This window comes from Erythrolamprus reginae, chromosome 8 (assembly GCF_031021105.1).
Source record: "Erythrolamprus reginae isolate rEryReg1 chromosome 8, rEryReg1.hap1, whole genome shotgun sequence".
Taxonomy (NCBI): domain Eukaryota; kingdom Metazoa; phylum Chordata; class Lepidosauria; order Squamata; family Dipsadidae; genus Erythrolamprus; species Erythrolamprus reginae.
Window position 1 is genome coordinate 57,530,863 of NC_091957.1, and position 20,389 is coordinate 57,551,251.

Below are 20,389 nucleotides of genomic sequence, written 5' to 3' on the forward strand. Positions count from 1 at the left end.
AAACCCTACACTATTTCAGACAGAGGGTTATCCAACATCTGCTTAAAAGCTTTCAGTGTTGGAGCATTCACAACTTCTGGAGGCAGGCAGTTCCACTGATCAACTGTTCTGACTGTCAGGAAATTTCTCCTTAGTGCTAAGTTGCTTCTCTCCTTGTTTAGTTTCCACCCATTGCTTCTTGTTCCACCCTCAGGTGTTTTGGAGAATAGGTTGACTCCCTCTTCTTTGTAGCAACCCCTGAGAGATATTGGAACGTTGCTATCATGTCCCCCCTGGTCCTTTTTTTCATTCAACTAGCCATGCACAGTTCTTGCAATCAGTCTTCGTATGTTTTAGCCTCTAGTCCCCTAATCTTCTTTGTTGCTCTTCTCTGCACTTTTTCTAGAGTCTCAATATCCTTTTTGCATCGTGGGGACCAACACTGAATTCTGTATTCCAAGTGTGGCCTTACCAAGACATAAAGTCGCATTAACACTTCACGTGATCTTGATTCTTTCTCTCTGTTCTGGGCAGAAAAAGACCTCATGGTCCATCTAGTCTGCCCTTCTACTATTTCTTGTATTTTATCTTAGGATGGATGTATCTTTATTATCCCAGGCATGTTTAAATTCAGTGACTGTGGATTTACCAATCACGTCTGCTGGAAGTTTTTTCCAAGCATCTACGACTCTTTCAGTAAAACAATATTTTCTCCTGTGGCTTCTGATCTTTCCCCCAACAAAAAGTTTTTAAAAAAAGATATTTTCTTGGTGACAAATGGTTTAAGAGAAAATGGATACAGGATTAGATACAGAAGTAAGATCAATGTATAAGATTTGTTTAAAATAATACGCAACGTGAGAAAATATTATTTCACTGAAAGAGTAGTAGATTCTTGGAACAAACTTCCAGCAGACGTGGTTGGTAAATCCACAGTAACTGAATTTAAACATGCCTGGGATAAACATATATCCATTGTAAGATAAAATACAGGAAATAGTATAAGGGCAGACTAGATGGACCATGAGGTCTTTTTCTGCTGTCAGTCTTCTATGATTCTATGCTAAAAATAGTTATGTAATAAGTTGTGCCCTGAGTCTTCAGAGAGGGGCGGCATACAAATCTAATAAATTATTATTATTGTTGTTGTTGTTGTTGTTGTTGTTGTTGTTGTTGTGAGCACAATAAGAAATGTAACACAGATTTGTCCATGTCCAATGTTTTTAAATGTCTTTTGTTTTGTGTGTTATGTATATACAGTGTTCCCTCGCTTTTCACGGGGGATGCGTTCCGAGACCGCCCGCGAAAGTCGAATTTCCACGCAGTAGAGATGCGGAAGTAAATGCACTATTTTTGGCTATGAACAGTATCACAAGCCTTCCCTTAACACTTTTAAACCCCTTAATTGCAATTTTCCATTCCCTTAACAACCATTCAGATTATTACTCACCATGTTTATTTTTTAAAGTTTATTTTAAAAAAATATTTATTAAAGGCAGACGAAAGTTTGGCGATGACATATGACGTCATCGGGTGGAAAAAAACGTGGTATAGGGAAAAAACCCGCAAAGTATTTTTTTATTAATATTTTTGAAAAACCGTGGTATAGACTTTTCCTGAAGTTCGAACCCACAAAAATTGAGGGAACACTGTATGTGTATAAATAAAACGTTTTGTGTTAAAAACAACAACTCAAAGGGGCATTTCTGGGCTGGCCAGCAGATTCTAAACTGATGATATCTTTAACTCCGCCTTCCAGCTCAGTCTTTTCTCCTACACTTCTGTTTAATTTGGTTAAATCTGGAGGTTGTGTTACTCAACGAGGCTGCTTCTCAACAACATAAACTAGCGGTACCCAAAAAGTGATGCTTTGTGTGCTGCAGGCTGGTTCTTTGTCCTTTGGCCCATAAATTTTCAAATGCAGAAAAGAGGAAAGCTGCTGGCTTTGACGCTGGGCCGTGACTCAGCCTGTAATGTTTGGTCTGAGACATGGATTTAAGGATGGATTTACTCGTCAGAAAACGATGACTGTGATCGGAAAACATGCTGGAATGGTTAAGGGAAGGGTTCAAATGAAGATCACAAGAATCTTGTGACTCTTTATGCCAACCAGTCTGGGCTGGGTTGCTCTCTTGCAAGGGCCCCCCTGTCGTACATCGAAGTTGTCCGAAAGCTGTAGCAGAGCCCTGGTAATCTTGGCTGCCCACCAAGCCACGAATCCTAGTTTAGTGCCATGCAAAACTTCAGTCACGATTTCACTGAGTTCCCAGGTGTATGTTGCCGCAGTGAGTTTGCACATCAGAGAAACATAAAAGATTGACAGCAGAAAAAGACCTTCTAGCCGCTCCGAGTCTGCAGAGAGGTGCGGCATACAAATCCAATAAATAAATAAATAAATAAATAATATTATTTCCTGTATTTTATCTTAGGATGGATCTATGTTTATCCCAGGCATGTTTCAATTCAGTGACTGTGGATTTACCAACCACGTCTGCTGGAAGTTTGTTACAAGCATCTACTACTCTTTCAGTTAAATAATATTTTCTCCTGTGGCTTCTGATCTTTCTTCCAACTAACCTCAGATTGTGCCCCCTTGTTCTTGCATTCACTTTCCTATTGAAAATACTTCCCGCCTGAACCTTATTGAACCCTTGAACATACTTAAATGTTTCGATCATGCCCCCCCCTTTCCCTTCTGTCCTCCAGACTAGACAGATTGAGTTCATGAAGTCTTTCCTGATTAGTTTTATGCTTAAGACCTTTCGCCATTTTTGGACCCGTTCAATTTTATCAATATCTTTTTGTAGATGAGGTCTCCAGAACTGGACACAGTACAGTGGTAACTCTACTTATGAACTTAATTCATTCTGTGACTAGGTTCTTAAGGAGAAAAGTTTGTAAGAAGAAGCAATTTTTCCCATAGGAATCAATGTAAAAGCAAATAAGGCGTGTGATTGGGGAAACCACAGGGAGGGTGGAGGCCCTGTTTCCTCCCAGGAGATTCCTAGAGAGGCCCCATGGAGGCTTCTCCCCACGTTTTCCAGCCCTGTTTTCTCCCAGGATATTTCTGGAGAGGCCCCACGGTGGCTTCTCCCCTCCTTTTCCGGCCCTGTTTCCTCCCAGGAGATTCCTAGAGCGGCCCCACGGAGGCTTCTCCCTGCCTTTTCCTGAAATAGTTTCGGAGGCTCGGGTTTGTAAGTGGAAAATGGTTCTTGAGAAGAGGCAAAAAAAATCTTGAACACCTGGTTCTTATCTAGAAAAGTTCGTAAGTAGAGGCCTTTTTAGGTAGTGGCACCGCCGTATTCCAAATGTGGTCTCACCAGCGCTCTAGACAGCGGGATCACAGTCTCCCCATTCTTCCTAAACCTATACCCGATATTATGAGCACAGATCTACATCTGTTAACCTCTCTATGAGGTCATGAGCACAAGGATGAAACAATGGTCTTCTGGGGGGGGGGTCTCCCCCCCCCCAAATCTTGGAAGCTCCCTGGTGGTTTTTAGAAGATTGCTAGAGACACATTTGTTTTATTGAGCCCTCAACTCTGTCTGGTGGGCTGGTTGATTTACGATGACTCCCAGGTTTTCGTCTGATTTATTCCTAATCCTGGCTTTTAGGAGGCTTATTACCTCGGGTAACCCACCCTGAGTGGAGTTACAAGAGGTTGGGCAGGTTCTGAAAAACCACGGGATGAGTAAGACGCCCTTGCGCAATACCTACCGGGAACTGGGTTGGCACGGTGGAGCTTCCCAAGGGTTGGCAGGGACACGGGGGCCCTGGGCTCCAATTCTCCCTTTGATGTGTGTTTCTTTTTTCTCCTCCAGGTGATCACCTGAAAGTTTGCCCTCAAGGCTACACCTGCTGTTCCCAGGCCATGGAGGAGAAGTACTGGCAGCAGAGCCGGCAAGACTTCAGCCACGCCGTGGTGGAGCTGAGCAACCATTTGCAAGGCACCTTCGGGTCGCGGTACAAGAAGTTTGATGGTGAGTCTCTTTGGCTCCTTGGCCACGTCTGAATCCGGATGTCCCGTGTTGGAGGCTGGTTCGGACAGGGCTAGTTTGGGTCATCTCTCCTTTCTCCCCCGTCCTCTTCCCCTCCCCTCCCCATCTCTTCGGTCTTCTCCCCTCCCCTCCTCTTATGTCTCCTCCCCTCGATTCCCATCTGGTTTATCCTCTTCTCCCCTCCCTTCCCCTCTCTCTCCCCTCCTCTCCTCTTTTGTCTCCTCCCCTCTCCCTCTCTTTTCTCCCCCACCCTTCTCTCCTCCCTTCCCCTCTTCTTTTATCTTCTCTTCTCCCCTGCTCTCTTCTCCTCCCCCCTTCTTTTGTCTCCTCTTTTCCCCTCCTGTCTACTCTCCCCTACTCTCGTCTCCTTTCTTTTCCCCTCTCCTCCCCTCCTCTTCTCTTTCCTCTTCTCCCCTCCAATTCTGTCTACCCTCTCCTCTTCTCTCTCTCTTCTCCTCTCCTCTTCCCTTCTCTCTCCTTCCCATCTCTCTCCTCCCCTCCCCTTTTGTCTCCTCCCCTCCCATCTCCTCTCTTCTCCCCTGCCCTCTTCTTTTGTCTCCTCCCTTTCTCTTCCTGTCCACCCTCTTCTCCTCCTCCTCCCTTCGCTCTGGGCAGCAACTGTCCCCCTCCTCTTCTTCCTCCTCCTCCTCTTCCCACCCACATTCCGAGCTTTTATTTCTTTCCTAATGGGTTTGCACACATTATTTGCTTTTACATTGATTCCCATGGGAAAAATTGCCTCTACTTACAAACGTTTCTACTTAAGAACCTGGTCACGGAAGGAATTACAGGTACCACTGTATATGGTTGGCTGTGTTGTGAGCTGCTCTGAGTCCTCGGAGGCCCCCCCCCCGCTTTCAAATCCAATTAATAAGTGAATAGATAAATAAATAGAACCTGGAACCCTCTTTTGATGGCTGGCTTTCAGGGGAAGTCGTAAACCATTAAGAGAGGACAATGCCCGCTGGTGTGTCCAGGAACATTTAAGCCAGAAAAGCTGACCAAGTACTTCCGAAGAAGAGGAAGGATGAAGGCAGAACAAAGGCACCAGGGGGAAGCATCTTGAGCTCAGCTAGATTTGGCCAACGGTCCAATGAACGGTCTTCACTGTGACCTTGTTGGCCACTTCTGGTCTTATAGTTAATAATAATAATAACAGAGTTGGAAGGGACCTTGGAGGTCTTCTAGTCCAACCCGCTGCTTAGGCAGGAAACCCTACACTATTTCAGACAGAGGGTTATCCAACATCTGCTTAAAAGCTTTCAGTGTTGGAGCATTCACAACTTCTGGAGGCAGGCAGTTCCACTGATCAACTGTTCTGACTGTCAGGAAATTTCTCCTTAGTGCTAAGTTGCTTCTCTCCTTGTTTAGTTTCCACCCATTGCTTCTTGTTCCACCCTAAGAACGTTTCTACTTAAGAACCTGGTCACGGAAGGAATTACAGGTACCACTGTATATGGTTGGCTGTGTTGTGAGCTGCTCTGAGTCCTCGGAGGCCCCCCCCCGGCTTTCAAATCCAATTAATAAGTGAATAGATAAATAAATAGAACCTGGAACCCAAATTTCAACCTGTGGCTCCCATAAACCCTGTGGGCTCACCCCCAGGTCTCCGTCGGCTGGCTCAGGAGCATCCTGGTTGATGGGTTGCTGTGGGGATTGGAGACACTGATTTTTTTGGGGGGGGGATTGGTATTCTCCCCCTTTGTTTGTTGGGAAATGCTGGAATTTCCATCCCCTCCATTCCTGGCATCTCTTTAGCCTCCGCAGCCTTTTCAGACAATTTGGAAACCGTGTCTCTTATTTCTCGCGCACGGCTTTGCGAAAACAATGCAGCACCTCAAAGGTCACTTTGGAACCTGTTTGGGTGATGTGGTTTTTGTGGGGTTAAAAAGAGGCCTGTTTTCTGCCTTTGTGGCTTCTCCCTCCACTGTTCTTCTCAGAGGGGCTGAAATCTGACCCCCAAGAAGCAAGCCAAGAAGGGGGGCAGGAACAAAAGAAGGAGGGGCATTTTCTTCCCATCGGTCGCCATGGAGAAAAATCTCTCCAGGCTGGTCGCCAGGTATTAGACCGGAAGATTCGAAGGCGCGGCGCCCCCCCCCCAGTCATCATTAGCTAGATTTTGGGTAGTGGGATGGGCCTGTTGATGGGACCTCTCCCCTGCAGGAAACAGAAGGGTGGCCTGCAGGGAATTCAGCAGAGTTGGAAGGGACCTTGGAGGTCTTCTCTTCTTTAGACTGGACCTAGACGGTTCCTACAAGCCGTATATTTTAGCCTCCAGATCCCCAGTGGTTCTTGGGTTTCCCCCCCAATATTTTTAATAGTTTTTTTATTTCTCATACAAATATACAATCTCAATAGAATAGAATAGAATAAAACAGAATAGAATAGAATAGAATTTTATTGGCCAACTGTGATTGGACACACAAGGAATTTGTCTTTGGTGCAGATGCTCTCAGTGTACATAAAAGAAAAAGAGACATTTGTCAAGAATCATGGGGTACAACACTTAAGGATTGTCATAGGGGTCAAATAAGCAATGAGGAAACAATCAATATTAATAAAAATCTTAGGATACAAGCAACAAGTTACAGTCATGCAGTCCTAAGTGGGAGGAAAAGGACGATAGGAATGATGAGAAAAACTAGTAGTAATAGTAGTGCAGACTTAGTAAATAATTTGACAGCGTTGAGGGAATTATTTGTTTAGTAGAGTGATGGCATTCGGGGAAAAACTGTTCTTGTGTCTAGTTGTCTTGGTATATAATATAATAATTCTAATATAATAACAACAACAACAAAACAACAACAACAATAATAATAAATAGAAGAATAGAATTCTTTATTGGCCAAGTGTGATTGGACACACAAGGGATTTGTCTTTGGTGCGCTCAGTGTACATAAAAGAAAATATACATAATGTCAAGAATCATGAGGTTCAACATTTAATGATTGACATAGGGGGTCAAATAAGCAATTAGGAAACAATATGAATTAAAATCTTAAGGATACAAGCAACAAGTTACAGTCCTAAGTGGGAGGAAAAAGGGTGATAGGAATGATGAGAAAAACTAGTAGAAATAGAAGTGGACTTAGTAAATAGTTTGTCAGTGTTGAGGGAATTATTTATTTAGCAAAGTGATGGCGTTTGGGAAAAAACTGTCCTTGTGTCGAGTTGTCCTTGGTGTGTGGTGCTCTGTAGCGACATTTTGAGGGTAGAAGTTGAAACAGTTTATGTCCAGGATGCGAGGGGTCAGTCAATATTTTCATAGCCTTTTTTTTTTACTCCTGCAATATACAGGTCCTCAATGGAAGGCAGGTTGGCAGCCATTGTTTTTTCTGCAGTTCTGATTCTCCTCTGAGGTCTGTATCGGTCTTGTTGGGTTGCAGAACCGAACTAGACAGTGATAGAGGTGCAGATGACAGACTCAATGATCCCTCTGTAGAACTGGATCAGCAGCTCCTTGGGCAGATTGAGCTTCCCGAGTTGGCGCAGAAAGAACGTATAGTCTCTTAACCTTTAATAATATTTTACCTTATCTTTTCTAAATTTAAATTTGAACATGCTCGGCTTTGCTCTTTTACTATTCCACACCCTCTCTTTATTCCACAACAACCCTTCCCCTCTTTCTCTCTCCTCTTTCCCCTTCTCTCCTTTTCCACTTTCTTATTTCCTCCTTTCCTTCCCCACTCCTCTCCTCTTCCTCCCTTCCTCCCTTCCATCCTTCTCTCCTGCTCTTTATTTCCCCTCCCTTTCCTCCTCTCCTTTTCCCTTTCTTCTTCCCCCTCACTGTCCTCTCTTTTCCCCCTCTCTCCCTTCTTTTTTCCTTTTCCCCTTTCTTCTTTCCTTCTCCTTCTCTCCTTCCCTTCCCCTACTCCTCTCTTCTTCCTCCCTTTCCTCCCTCTCTCCTACTCTTTGTTTCCCCTCCCTATCTTCCTCTCTTCTCCCCTCCTCTCCCTCCTTATCCTTCTACTCCACTGTCCATTCCCTCCTCTCGTTGTTGTGTTTACTTGTTTTCAACTCCGTGTAGTGCAAGGGTGGTATTCAAGCACCGCAGATCCTCTCAGTTGCACACAAATCCCCAAATCGTTTTGTAGAGTCTCAGCATCTTTTTTTCCCCCTGTAGGGGTGGGAGTCAATTCTGGGGATATAAAAACTCCCGGAGGGAAAGAAGGGAAGTAGAGACTATTTACTAGCAGTTGGGCAGCCGTCCAACTAGGAGTAACCGTTCAGGGTTGCCCCGACTCTGGCCTGTCTCCCAGCGGCAGAAAAACCCAGCAAATTGACATTTTGGGAGAGGAATTTTTTTTTTTGCAACACAGACAGATGGCTTGCAAATCTCCCCCCCCTCCCAGCACTTTTTCTTGCCCCTCCCTCTCTCTAAAAGCTTCTTTAATTGCGAATGCAAACTCAGCTGGGCTTCCCCCCCTCCTCCTTCCCTTCCTTCTCTCTCTCCTTCTCTCTCTCTCTTTCCTGTGTGGATAAGTGCTAACAGATGGTCCTCCAAACCAAATGGCGCTCTGGAATTCCTAGGAAGGCTGCTGCTCGGGTCTTCTCATCCTGGAGAAGACACACAGAGGTGTCAGGAGTCAAATTGCAGAAGACTTGGCCTGTTCTTGTTCAGCTACCCAGCAAATGTTTAGGGCAAGGAGCCCCAGCTTTGGCAACTTTAAGACACGTGGAATTCCTCAGCCAGCCATGAATGATAAGAGTTGGAAGAAGCCAGAAGGGTCATCTAAGTCAGGGATCTCCAACCTTGGCAACTTTTTAAGACTTGTGGACTTCCAACTCCCAAGAATTCTCCATCTAGCTATGGGTGGGAGTCGAAGTCCACAAGTCTTGAAACATTACCAACCACGTCTGCTGGACGTTTGTTCCGAGCATCAACGACTCTTTCAACCAAATAATATTTTCTCACGTTGCTTCTGATCTTCCCCCAACTTATGTCAGATTGTGCCCCCTTTTTCTTGTGTTCACTTTCCTAATTAATTTTATTATTGTTGTTGTTGTTGCTGCTGTTGTTGCTGTTGTTGTTGTTATTATTATGTCAGTACAATACAGCAAACGAGATCACTGGATTTCGTATTTCATCCCCAGTCGGGTGCTTCCCAAGCACCTAGGACTGCATGATGTAGTGGCAAATTATGTTTGCCGATCCCAGTCAAGCGGCCTTTTGCAATTGACAGATGGAGATTTTGTCAATTCCGATGGTTTTCAAATGTCCACTGAGATCCTTTGGCCCTGCGCCCAGCGTGCCAAGTACCACTGGGACCACTTTCACGGGCTTATGCCAGAGTCGTTGCAGCTCGATTTTTAGATCTTCGTATTTCACTTATTTCTCTAGCTGCTTCTCCTCAATTCTGCTGTCTCCTGGGATTGCGATGTCGATGATCCATACTTTCTTTTTCTCCACAATCAGGATGTCTGGTGTGTTATGCTTCAGAATTCGGTCAGTCTGAAGTCGGAAGTCCCACAGTAGTTTTGCTTGCTCATTTTTGACCACTTTTTCGGGCTTATGATCCCACCCAAAAAAGTGGTCGAAAATGAGCAAGCAAAACTATTATTGTTGTTGTTGTTGTTATTATTTTCAATTGACTGTGCAATGTTCAATAACGACAACAATAGGAATGCTGCAAAAGGGGGCATTTTCTGCCCCAACCCCAGCACCCCCCACCCACAATTCCCCATCGCCCTGTCCAACGACCATCAACACAATTCTATCCTAAACCAAATGGAGCAACAGCTCTCCGGCTATTCGTAGTCCAGGGTCTTCCTAAGACCCCCTCCCCTCCCTTTCAGCTTCTGCAGTGGGGTTTGACCAGCTCACCCCCCACCCCCAATTGAGAATTTCAAGGCTCCGAAATTTGTACACCCTTCCCCCCTTCCCCCACCCTTGTAAACCACACACCTTTTTTTTCCACAATGCTGAAAAAACAAGAAGGTAATCTCTCAACCTCCAGATTTGTGTTTGCGAACAAGCCCTGCTCCCAAGACAAACAAAAGGCGTTAATTCACTTTGTCCTTCAAAAGTCAAGATAGCAGCTTGCCCACCCACCCTTCTTTATTTCCCCACCACCACCGAGGTTGGAGGGTTATTCCTGGGCCACCTTGAGGCTCATTAATCAGTATGGATCGGCCTTCTTCAAGGGGGGAAATTAATCCAGAACAACCTTCAGAGCAACAAATGCTCACCTGGGCTGGTAGCTGCTTATACCTCCTGCCCAACTACCTGGTTGATGAATTGGAGGGTTGAATTGGAGGGTTGGGTGGGAGGAAGAAACGGAGCAGCTGATCTCTTGGGGCGATGGCTTGCTCAACCCCAAATTTTGGTTCTGCTGCAGAAATAGGGTGGCCTAAATTGAGATTTATTTATTTATTTATTTATTTATTTATTTTTCTTTCTCTCTCTCTCTCTTCCTCCCTCCCTCCCTCCCTCCCTTCTACTAGTTTTTCTCATCATTCCTATCATCATTTTCCTCCCACTTAGGACTGTATGACTGTAACTTGTTGCTTGTATCCTTCCCAACTGAATTCCCACAGAGTGGGACTTCTCCGGGTCCCGTCAACTAAACAATGTCGGTTGGCGGGCCCCAGGGGAAGAGCCTTCTCTGTGGCGGCCCCGACTCTCTGGAACCAACTCCCCCCAGAGATTAGAACTGCCCCTACTCTCCTTGCCTTTCGTAAGCTCCTCAAAATCCACCTTTGTCGTCAGGCATGGGGGAACTGAGACATCTCCCCCGGGCTTATACAATTTATGCATGGTATGTTTGTTTGTATGTATGTTTGCTTAGTACATGGGTTTTTTAAAATATTTTAAACTATAATTTAGATTTGTCATGAATTGTTGTATTCTGTTGTGATCTGCCCCGAGTCTGCGGAGCGGGGCGGCATACAAATCTAAATAATAAAATAAATAATAAACTGACCAGCAGTTTATTACCAATAAAGAGAATTTAGAACAATTAACCAGTGGAACACCTTGCCTCCAGAAATTGTGGATGCTCCATCACTGGAGATTTTCAAGAAGAGACTGGACTGCTATTTGTCCTGAATACCATAAGGCAATTGCCATGTGAATGTTTAAGGATCGTGGACTTCAATTTTTGGCTGCAAAACTCTGGGAGTTACAAGTCCACATGTCTTAAAAGTTGGGCCAACTCACCTCAATTAACTCACCATTGCTAATTCATTGCCATGGAACAATTGAACAATTCAATTTAAGTATTTAAATAATTTCTTTTAAAAAATATTTTTTTTTCATTCTCATTTCATTTCGTCCCTCCTTTTCATAGTTTCTTTTAATGATTTGTATTCCACTTTGATACTAGTGTAAGTCTTGACCTTTGGCACGTTGCCTGTGGTGAATGGTCATAGATGCCCTTGTAGGGGGTCTCCTGCTTGAGCAGGGGGTTAGACTAGAAGACCTCCAGAGGGCCCTTCCAACTCTTGTTTGTTCTGGCCAGCCCAAAAAACCCTGGCCATGCACCAAAGCCTCAGTGTGTGGCCTTTGAATTCAGGATGGCTATTTTCGGAGCCCATGTGATGCCGAGGTTTTATTCTCCAGGTAAGCGTCCAAAGAGGAAACCGATCCACCCTTTCGATTTCAAAAGGTCAGGAAGGCAGAGGAGGGCGGGGGAGGGGGAGGAGGTGGGAAGAGGGGGGTGAGAAGAGGAAGCGAGCCTTCAAAATGATGAAGTGAATTAGAAATTAATACCTCCCACCCTGTTCAGGTTTTGGAGAGGGCCGGAATACAAATCTAATAAATAATAATAATAATAATAATAATAATAATAATAATAATAATTATTATTATTATTATTATTATTATTATTATGTTTTGTTTTATTTTATTTTATTTTATTTTATTAAAAAAAACAAAATACAAACAAGCATAGAACATGTATAGGGGCTTTTACCACCCTGTTCTTATCAGAAGTTTCTGGAGTAAAATTTTACATACAATTTCATGCAAAGATGCATATTCTTATACTCCTGCTGCCTTCTTCTCTGCAAATCTTTATACTTAATGTTCTAATGTTGTTTACTATTAGGAATTTATACACTGCTCAAAAAAAAATAAAGGGAACACTCAAAGATCTCATCCTAGAGCTGAATGAATGAAATATTCTCATGGAATCCTTTGTTCTGTACAAAGTTGAAAGTGCACAACAGCCTGTGAAATTGATTGTCCATCAGTGTTGCTTCCTAAGTGGACAGTTTGATTTCACAGAAGTTTGATTTACTTGGAGTTATACTGTGTTGTGTAAGCGTTCCCTTTATTTTTTTGAGCGGTGTGTTGAATTCCAACCTACTGCAGTCTGTCTTTAAACAAGGTTTAAATTCAAAGGCGTCCAAAGTTATTTCTCCACACCCCCTCGGCTGCCTGTCTCTCTCTCTCTCTCTCTGCTCCAGTTCCTTTAACCACTTTGGAGTCCAAAAACACTGCCCGCTTTGAGGGCGAAGCACACAGGGCTGTGTGATTCAAACATATTTGCCACCCAGCGCTCTGGACGAAGCCTCCGCCAATGTTTCCACCTTGCCAGGAAAGGCTGGGCTCGCTGTAGGGCAGTCCAAGTTTCCAGCCCTGTGGATCCTCTCACCTTGTGAATTCATTCCCTGATTTAATTAATCAATTGATTAATTAAATTAATTAATTAATTGGATTTGTATGCCGCCTTTCTCCGTACAGTGCCTCATTTTCTGTGATACTAATCTCTCAGTTGTTGCTGCCTATGCATCGCTCTCCGCATGTGTGGCTGTATCATTAACTCTTGTGCCGAATCCAAGGAGGAGCTAGATAATTGATCTCCTTCTGAGCTGTCTGCCACACTCTCCTCCTCCCTGTCACTCAGGTCTCCTTGGTCAGAGGAGCCTTCATCATCAGATTCCACCAGGGGCAAAACAGGCCTGCAGCATGTGGATGTCTCCCCCACATCCACAGTCCTTGGGGCAGGAGCTGGGCCAGAGCTAACCACAACATTATTATTATTATTCTTCCTCCCACTCAGTTTCTTTCTTCTCTTCCTCCAGAATTTTTCAGGGAGCTCCTGGACAACGCCGAGAAATCATTGAACGACATGTTTGTACGGACTTACGGCCTGCTGTACACGCAGAACGCGGAGATGTTTAAGGACCTCTTTGTGGAGCTGAAGCGCTACTACGCGGGCGGCAGGGTCAACCTGGAAGAGATGCTGAACGATTTCTGGGCCCGTCTCCTCGAGCGCATGTTCCGCCTGGTCAACCCCCAGTATCACTTTTCGGACGAGTACTTGGAGTGTGTCAGCAAGTACACCGAGCAGCTGAAACCGTTTGGAGACGTCCCGCGAAAGCTGAAGCTTCAGGTGACCCGGGCTTTCGTGGCAGCTCGCACCTTTGCCCAAGGCCTGGCAGTGGCCAAGGATGCGGTTGGCAAAGTCTCGGCGGTGAGTGGGGGCTCTTGCTTGAGGGTGGTGGTGGTGGGAAACTTGAAGAACCAACTTGAGTTTGGGGGAACATCACCTTTTCATAAGAGGGGTGTGTTTGTGTGTGTCCCAGACAAAACTGATTGCATTAATTACCCAAATTTTGAAAATAAATCGTAATGAAAGTCCAAGAAGTCCAGATCGCAGCTGGAGGGTGTTTTCCAAACGGGGGAAGGACTAAAGTTGTGCAGTTGCTATTGTCATCTTGTAGGAAAGAATAAACAATGTCAGAAAGTGTGCGTGAGAGGAGAAGAATCTAAAAAGCCCTTTATGGCATTGGACCAGAATACCTCCGAGACCGCCTCCTGCTGCACGAATCCCAGCAACCAATTAGGTCCCACAGAGTGGGCCTTCTCCGGGTCCCATCAACTAAACAATGTCGGTTGGCGGGCCCCAGGGGAAGAGCCTTCTCTGTGGTGGCCCCGACCCTCTGGAACCAACTTCCCCCGGAGATTAGAACTGCCCCTACTCTCCCTGCCTTCCGTAAAGTTCTTAAAACCCACCTTTGCCGTCAGGCATGGGGGCACTGAAACATCTCCCCCGGGCATGTATAATTTATGTATGGTATGCTTGTGTGTGTGTTTGTTAGTATATTGGGGTTCTCTTTTGAACTTTTTTAAATATTTAAATTATTTGGATTTGTTACAATTTGTTTATGCCTTGTTGTGAGCCACCCCGAGTCCACGGAGAGGGGCGGCATACAAATCTAAATAAATAAATAAACAAATCTATCTACTGGGGTCATCGACCCTCCCATGGCCGGTCCCACAATAAGTCCATCTTCAAGGAGAACCTCACGAGGTGGTTGAGATCTGTAGACAAAGATTCTAAACCAGCGTCTACTCGGCTTTAATAGCACAAATGTCACTTTTTTTCAAATGATCCAAGCAGAACCTCTGTTTTCCTTCTGTTAAATCCATAGAAGACAGAGAGAAAGAGAGTGAGGGAGTGAGGGGGAGAGGTTGATAAGAAAGAAAGCTCTGGGGGGCTTTCTACTTCTGGAGCAGTGATTCTCAACCTGGGGGTCGGGATCCCTTTGGGGTTCGAACTATAATTTCACAGGGCTCACCTAAGATTATGGGAAAAGACAAATTTCTGACACCTTGGGACATATTTTTTACAATCCAACCAATCAGGCATTTACAGTGGGGGTGAACCTCTGACCTTCCTGCCAATCAGCTTAAAGTTTTGTGGGGACACTAGACTTATGGTTGGGGGTCACGACAACACGAGGAACTGTATTAAAGGGTCATGGCATTAGAAAGGTTGAGAACCACTGTTCGAGAGAGAGCAAGAAAGGGGATGATGATGAAGAGAGAGCTGTGCATGGTTTTCTGCTGAGAGAGAGAGAGAGAGAGAGAGAGGTGATGATGATGAAGAGAGAGCTGTGGATGGTTTTCTGATGAGAGAGAAAGAGAGAGGGGATGATGAAGAAGAGAGAGAGCTGTTGATGGTTTTCTGCTGAGAGAGAGAGAGAGAGAGATGTGATGATAATGAAGAAAGAGCTGTGGATGGTTTTCTGTTTCTAGAGAGAGAGAAAAAGGTGATGATATTGAAGAGAGAGCTGTGGATGGTTTTCTGCTGAGAGAGAGAGAGAGAAAGAGAAAGAGAGAGAGAGAGAGAGAGAGAAAGGTGATGATGATGAAGAAAGAACTCTGGATGTGTTTCTGCTTTTAGGTCTTCTTGATCTGGGTCCCTGCCAACCTTCTGTCCTTAAGGGCACTCTTTAAATTCAACCTAATTGATTGCAGGGGGCAGATCAACACAGAGAACTCAACATTTCAGTCCCTCCTGCAAATTTGGGAGGCTGTTTTGCGGTCCGTTCCCACCCACCGCCCTGCTCTCTCCATCCATGGGAATTTATGCATAATTTTTTTTGTGTGTGTGCCTTTTCGGAGTCTTTGGCCTATGAGAACCTTTTCTTCAATGTATCCTCTCATTTCCCCTTGGAAATAGCAAAAGTCGGCGTGGGGGATTGTAATATTATTGAACCCCTGACAGGCATTAAAATCAACAGGCTTAAATTGCTGGGCAACACGGAGATTTCCTGCCCAAAAACCTTGGGGCAATCTTATTATATATATTTAGAAGAAGGGAGAAGAAAGGGGGGGGGCGGGAGGGAGAAATATGTAATCCAGACCCTGCAGTGACTCATGCAAGAGAGAAATCTGATATTTTGCAACTCATAGACTAGAGAAATTTCTCGGTAATGAAGACCATATGGCTAAATGTCATTCAAATTATGCTGGAGCCAAAAAATAAAAATAAAAAGTAAAGGGATTTTTTTTTTTTGGCGTGAATAGATTCTGGCAGCAGCGTGGGTCCACGCCCTGATTAAGTGATTAATCAAGGACTGTTTTGAAAGGGGTCAAAAGTAATTACTAATAAGGCAGGTGTACTTGATCACCTGGTCGCGGTCTCAAAAGTTGACGAGCCGAGATCCCAAGCACTGCTTGAGATGTCAACTGAGCGATGGAAAGATTTTCAATTCAATTCAATTCAATTTATTGGATTTATATGCCGCCCCTCTCTGAAAACTCGGGGCGGCTAACAACAGTCATGAACAATATACATGAATAATATACAGTAAAAATCCAATACTAAAAACTAACTTAAAACCCCTTAATGTATAAAACCAGCATACGTACAAACATACCATACATACAGTTGTATCAGCCTAGGGGGAGAAGAAGTCTTAATTCCCCCATGCTTGGCGGCAGAGGTGGGTTTTGAGTAGCTTACGAAAGGCAAGGAGGGTAGGGGCAGTTCTAATCTCTGGGGGGAGTTGGTTCCAGAGGGACCTCCCCCAAAAAACCCCAATTTACTTTTCATGGAAGTTGCCCAATCCGGTGAGCTGGTGGCGTCCAGGTTTATTCTGTGATTTCTGATTGGATGGGTCCACCTAGGAAAGGAGTCTCCCACTTTGGTGACTTGTGATGTTAAATTAGTCAACAGTTTGGGGAAACGTGCTCTAAATTTTGATATTTTACTGAAAGAGTCATAGATGCTTGGAACAAACTTCCAGCAGACGTGGTTGCTCAATCCACAGGAACTGAATTTGGAATACTGTGTTCAGTTCTGGAGACCTCACCTACAAAAAGATATTGACAAAATTGAACGGGTCCAAAGATGGGCTACAAGAATGGTGGAAGGTCTTAAGCATAAAACGTATCAGGAAAGACTTAATGAACTCCATCTGTAGAGTCTGGAGGACAGAAGGAAAAGGGGGGACATGATCGAAACATTTAAATATGTTAAAGGGTTAAATAAGGTTCAGGAGGGAAGTGTTTCTAATAGGAAAGTGAACACAAGAACAAGGGGACACAATCTGAAGTTAGTTGGGGGAAAGATCAAAAGCAATGTGAGAAAATATTATTTTACTGAAAGAGTAGTAGACGTGGTTGGTCAATCCACAGGAACTGAATTTAAACATGCTGGGGATAAACACAGATCCATCCTAAGATAAAATAAAGGAAATAGTATCAGGGCAGACTAGATGGACCAGGAGGTCTTTTTGTGCCGTCAATCTTCTATGTTTCTATGTTTCTAATTTTGCAGAACGGGGCTCTGGGCTTTAAATGGTGGAGTTTACCTTTCATGCTCACCTGCTCCAAATTTGCTTTTGGTCCAGTTTGTGTCTTCTTGCGTTCTTTAATTATTGTCCCATGTGATGTTTGTGCAAACTGCCCGAATCGTTGGGTGGTTGAAAGACCTAATTTAGTCCTCCTTCTCACCACCGTGGAGAAATTTTCAACAGAATGCTGTTCACAGATTTCTTACCCCTTCTGCCTATAATTTTGGAAAATTAAAAACGGGAACTCTCTGTGCTAAACTGCCCACGCACCCACACAGCGGCTTAAAAATAACATGCGAAAGTATATTGTTGCCATCCTTTTTCTGTTGCATGATTGAAATAATTGTTGAGTCCTTCATGTGGACTAGGGTCCCATCCATCTGCAGGCCTTCAAGCCAGAAGAAGGTGTGAAGTGTTGATGAATTGTGTGGAGATGAGTTGTGAGATGGTTCTGGGTTCAAATACCAAAGTAACGTCTCCGGAGTTTGAAGTCCGAATGGGACGAGGGAGGCATCTCAGTTTAAGTTGTTGATAACAGGATCACGGTTGGCTTCACATGGGAATAGAATTATTATTATTTATTATTTATTGCATTTATATGCCACTCAACTCCAGAACGGACTCTGAGTGGCTAACAATGGTTATAAATACAGTGGTACCTCCACTTACGAACTTAATTCGTTCCGTGACCAGGTTCTTAAGTAGAAAAGTTTGTAAGAAGAAGCAATTTTTCCCATAGGAATCAATGTAAAAGGAAATAATGTGTGCGACTGGGGAAACCACAGGGAGGGTGGAGGCCCTGTTTCCTCCCAGGAGATTCCTAGAGAGGCCCCATGGAGGCTTCTTCCCCGCCCTTTCTGGCCCTGTTTCCTCCTGGGAGATTCCAAGAGAGGCCCCACGGAGGCTTCTCCCCGCCCTTTCTGGCCCTTTTTCCTCCTGGGAGATTCCTAGAGAGGCCCCACGGAGGCTTCTCCCTGCCCTTTCTGGCCCTGTTTCCTCCTGAGAGATTCGTAGAGAGGCCCCATGGAGGCTTCTTCCCCGCCCTTTCTGGCCCTGTTTCCTCCTGGGAGATTCCTAGAGAGGCCCCATGGAGGCTTCTCCCCACCCTTTCTGGCCCTCTTTCCTCCCAGGAGATTCCTAGAGAGGCCCCATAGAGGCTTCTCCCTGCCTTTTCTGGTTACAGTTTCGGAGGCTGGGGTTTGTAAGTGGAAAATGGTTCTTGAGAAGAGGCAATAAAATCTTGAACACCCGGTTCTTATCTAGAAAAGTTCGTAAGTAGAGGCATGTTTGTAGGTAGAGGTACCGCTGTACACACCGATGACATGGCATCTTTCTCCCTCCCTCCCCCTCAAAGGTCAACCCCACGCCCCAAGGGGTCCGCGCCCTGACCAAGATGATGTACTGCCCCTTCTGCCGTGGCTTCGTGGCCATCAAGCCCTGCTACAACTACTGCTTCAACGTCATGCGCGGATGCCTGGCCAACCAAGGGGAGCTGGAGACCGAGTGGAACAACTTCATAGGTGAGCAGGGCTGGGCCAGCCTCCCTCTCTCGCTCTCTCGCTTTTAAAATGATGGAACAAAAGGACTCTTTGATGGGAGCACAAAGGTGGCCATTCAGGCTTAGAGTTCGCTTTTGCCCACTGCTACAAAAAACCCCAACCCAACAACTTGGTTTCTCATTGCAGGGAAGGGTTGGGGGAGAAGAATAGAAGGTGTATGGGGATGGGCGGGTCCTTGGTTTATTATTTATTCCCGCCCCCAAAAGGCACTTTGTCCTCCATGGAGAAGACAGTGCAAAGGGGGAGTTAGGAGGTCCTGTGGAGCGAAGGACCTTTTGGTTCAAATGTAAATATCCTTTGAGGGCAGAGGGCAGTTAAGGGGTCTGGAATGGTGAGAGTAATGAAGGAGAATAAGGGGTACATGTGCCTGTGTAAGGCCCTTCCTTCCTTCCTTCCTTCCTTCCTTCCCTCCCTCCCTTCCTTCCTTCCTTCCTTCCTTCCTTCCCTCCCTTCCTCCCTCCATTCCCTTCCCCTTTGTTGTCCTTCTTTCTTTCCTCCCTCCCTCCCTCCGTTTCCTCCCCTTTTCCTTTGTTGTCCTTCCTTCGTTCCGTCCTTCCTTCCTTCTTCCTTCTCTCCCTCCCTCCCTTCCCTTCCCCTTTGTTGTCCTTCCATCTTTCTTTCCTCCCTCCCTCCCTACATTTCCTCCCCTTTTCCTTCCTTCCTTCCTTCCTTCCTTTCTCCTTCTCCTTTGTTGTCCTTCCATCTTTCTTTCCTCCCTCCCTCCCTACATTTCCTTCCCTTTTCCTTTGTTGTCCTTCCTTCCTTCCTTCCCTTCCAATTTTCATTCTTGCCCCTTCATTTCTGGACCACTTGGGTCCTTGCTTTGCACCAGGACGATCTATTTTGACGTGGAGCTGGACAGCTGGCCTTCGGCAGGAGTCCGCAATTGATCTTTTGGCGCTTCCCCGGCAGGAAACAAATCAGGAGACCACAAGAGCTTCCTTCTTGTGGCCTCCTAATTCCATGAGATTCTTGGTTCCCTTTTGGGAGCGCTCCCACCTCAGCCTCCGTTGAGGAGAACCGTTCCTGGGAATGGCGCCCATCCTTCTCTGTAGCCAGGAGACCCCCGTCCTCCTCTCCTCCTCCAAGGAAGTCAACATCTGAAGTGTTCTGGAAGCGCCGCTTGGCCGGGAGCCTCCTTCCCGTGTGCCGATTCTTGATTTCTGCTTCTGCAAACAGGAAGACCTGAAAACCCACTTTGAGTAAACAGCGCGGGAAGGCAGATGTTCTTATTTATTTTAGATAATTCGTTCTGATTGCAGCATTTCGGAAGAGGGTGCAATTGGAAGAGGCTGGAATCTCCCCTGGGGAGACTTGGAGGGGGGGGGGAGAGACAGAAGTAGAGGAAGAGGAGGCTGATCAGGTGCCAGGATGCACACACACACACACACGCAAAGCTGAAAGGAGGAGAATCTTGTAACCTAGATGTTAATTCTCTGCCTTACAAGGCAAAGGCTGCAAGTTCAAATTCCAGTGAGGGTAGGGCTAGCTGATGAGGCCAGAATAAGGCCAAAATAGATCTATCCTAGTCTCCCTTAATTTTCAAATTCAGCAAAAACATGTCACACACACACGTAGATATGGATGGATGGATGGATGAGTGGGTGGATGGATGGGTGGATAGATTAGATAGATAGATAGATAGATAGATAGATAGATAGATAGATAGATAGATAGATAGACAGACAGACAGACAGACAGACAGAGAAGTAGAGAAGTAGGTAGGTAGGTAGGTAGGTAGGTAGATAGATAGATAGATAGATAGATAGATAGATAGATAGATAGATAGATAGATAGATAGATAAAATAGATAAGATA

At 45.1% G+C, this 20,389-nt stretch overlaps 1 protein-coding gene across 1 annotated transcript in view; it reads left to right on the forward strand.

The window, feature by feature from the left end:
* The window catches only part of GPC4 (glypican 4), a 53,117-nt gene that overhangs the window by 25,002 nt on the left and 7,726 nt on the right, over nt 1-20,389 (forward strand). The window contains exons 2-4 of the mRNA XM_070759998.1: nt 3,804-3,962; nt 13,008-13,399; nt 18,367-18,532. Of these exons, the coding sequence (XP_070616099.1) occupies nt 3,804-3,962; nt 13,008-13,399; nt 18,367-18,532 (717 nt within the window). The remainder of the gene's footprint in view (nt 1-3,803; nt 3,963-13,007; nt 13,400-18,366; nt 18,533-20,389) is intronic.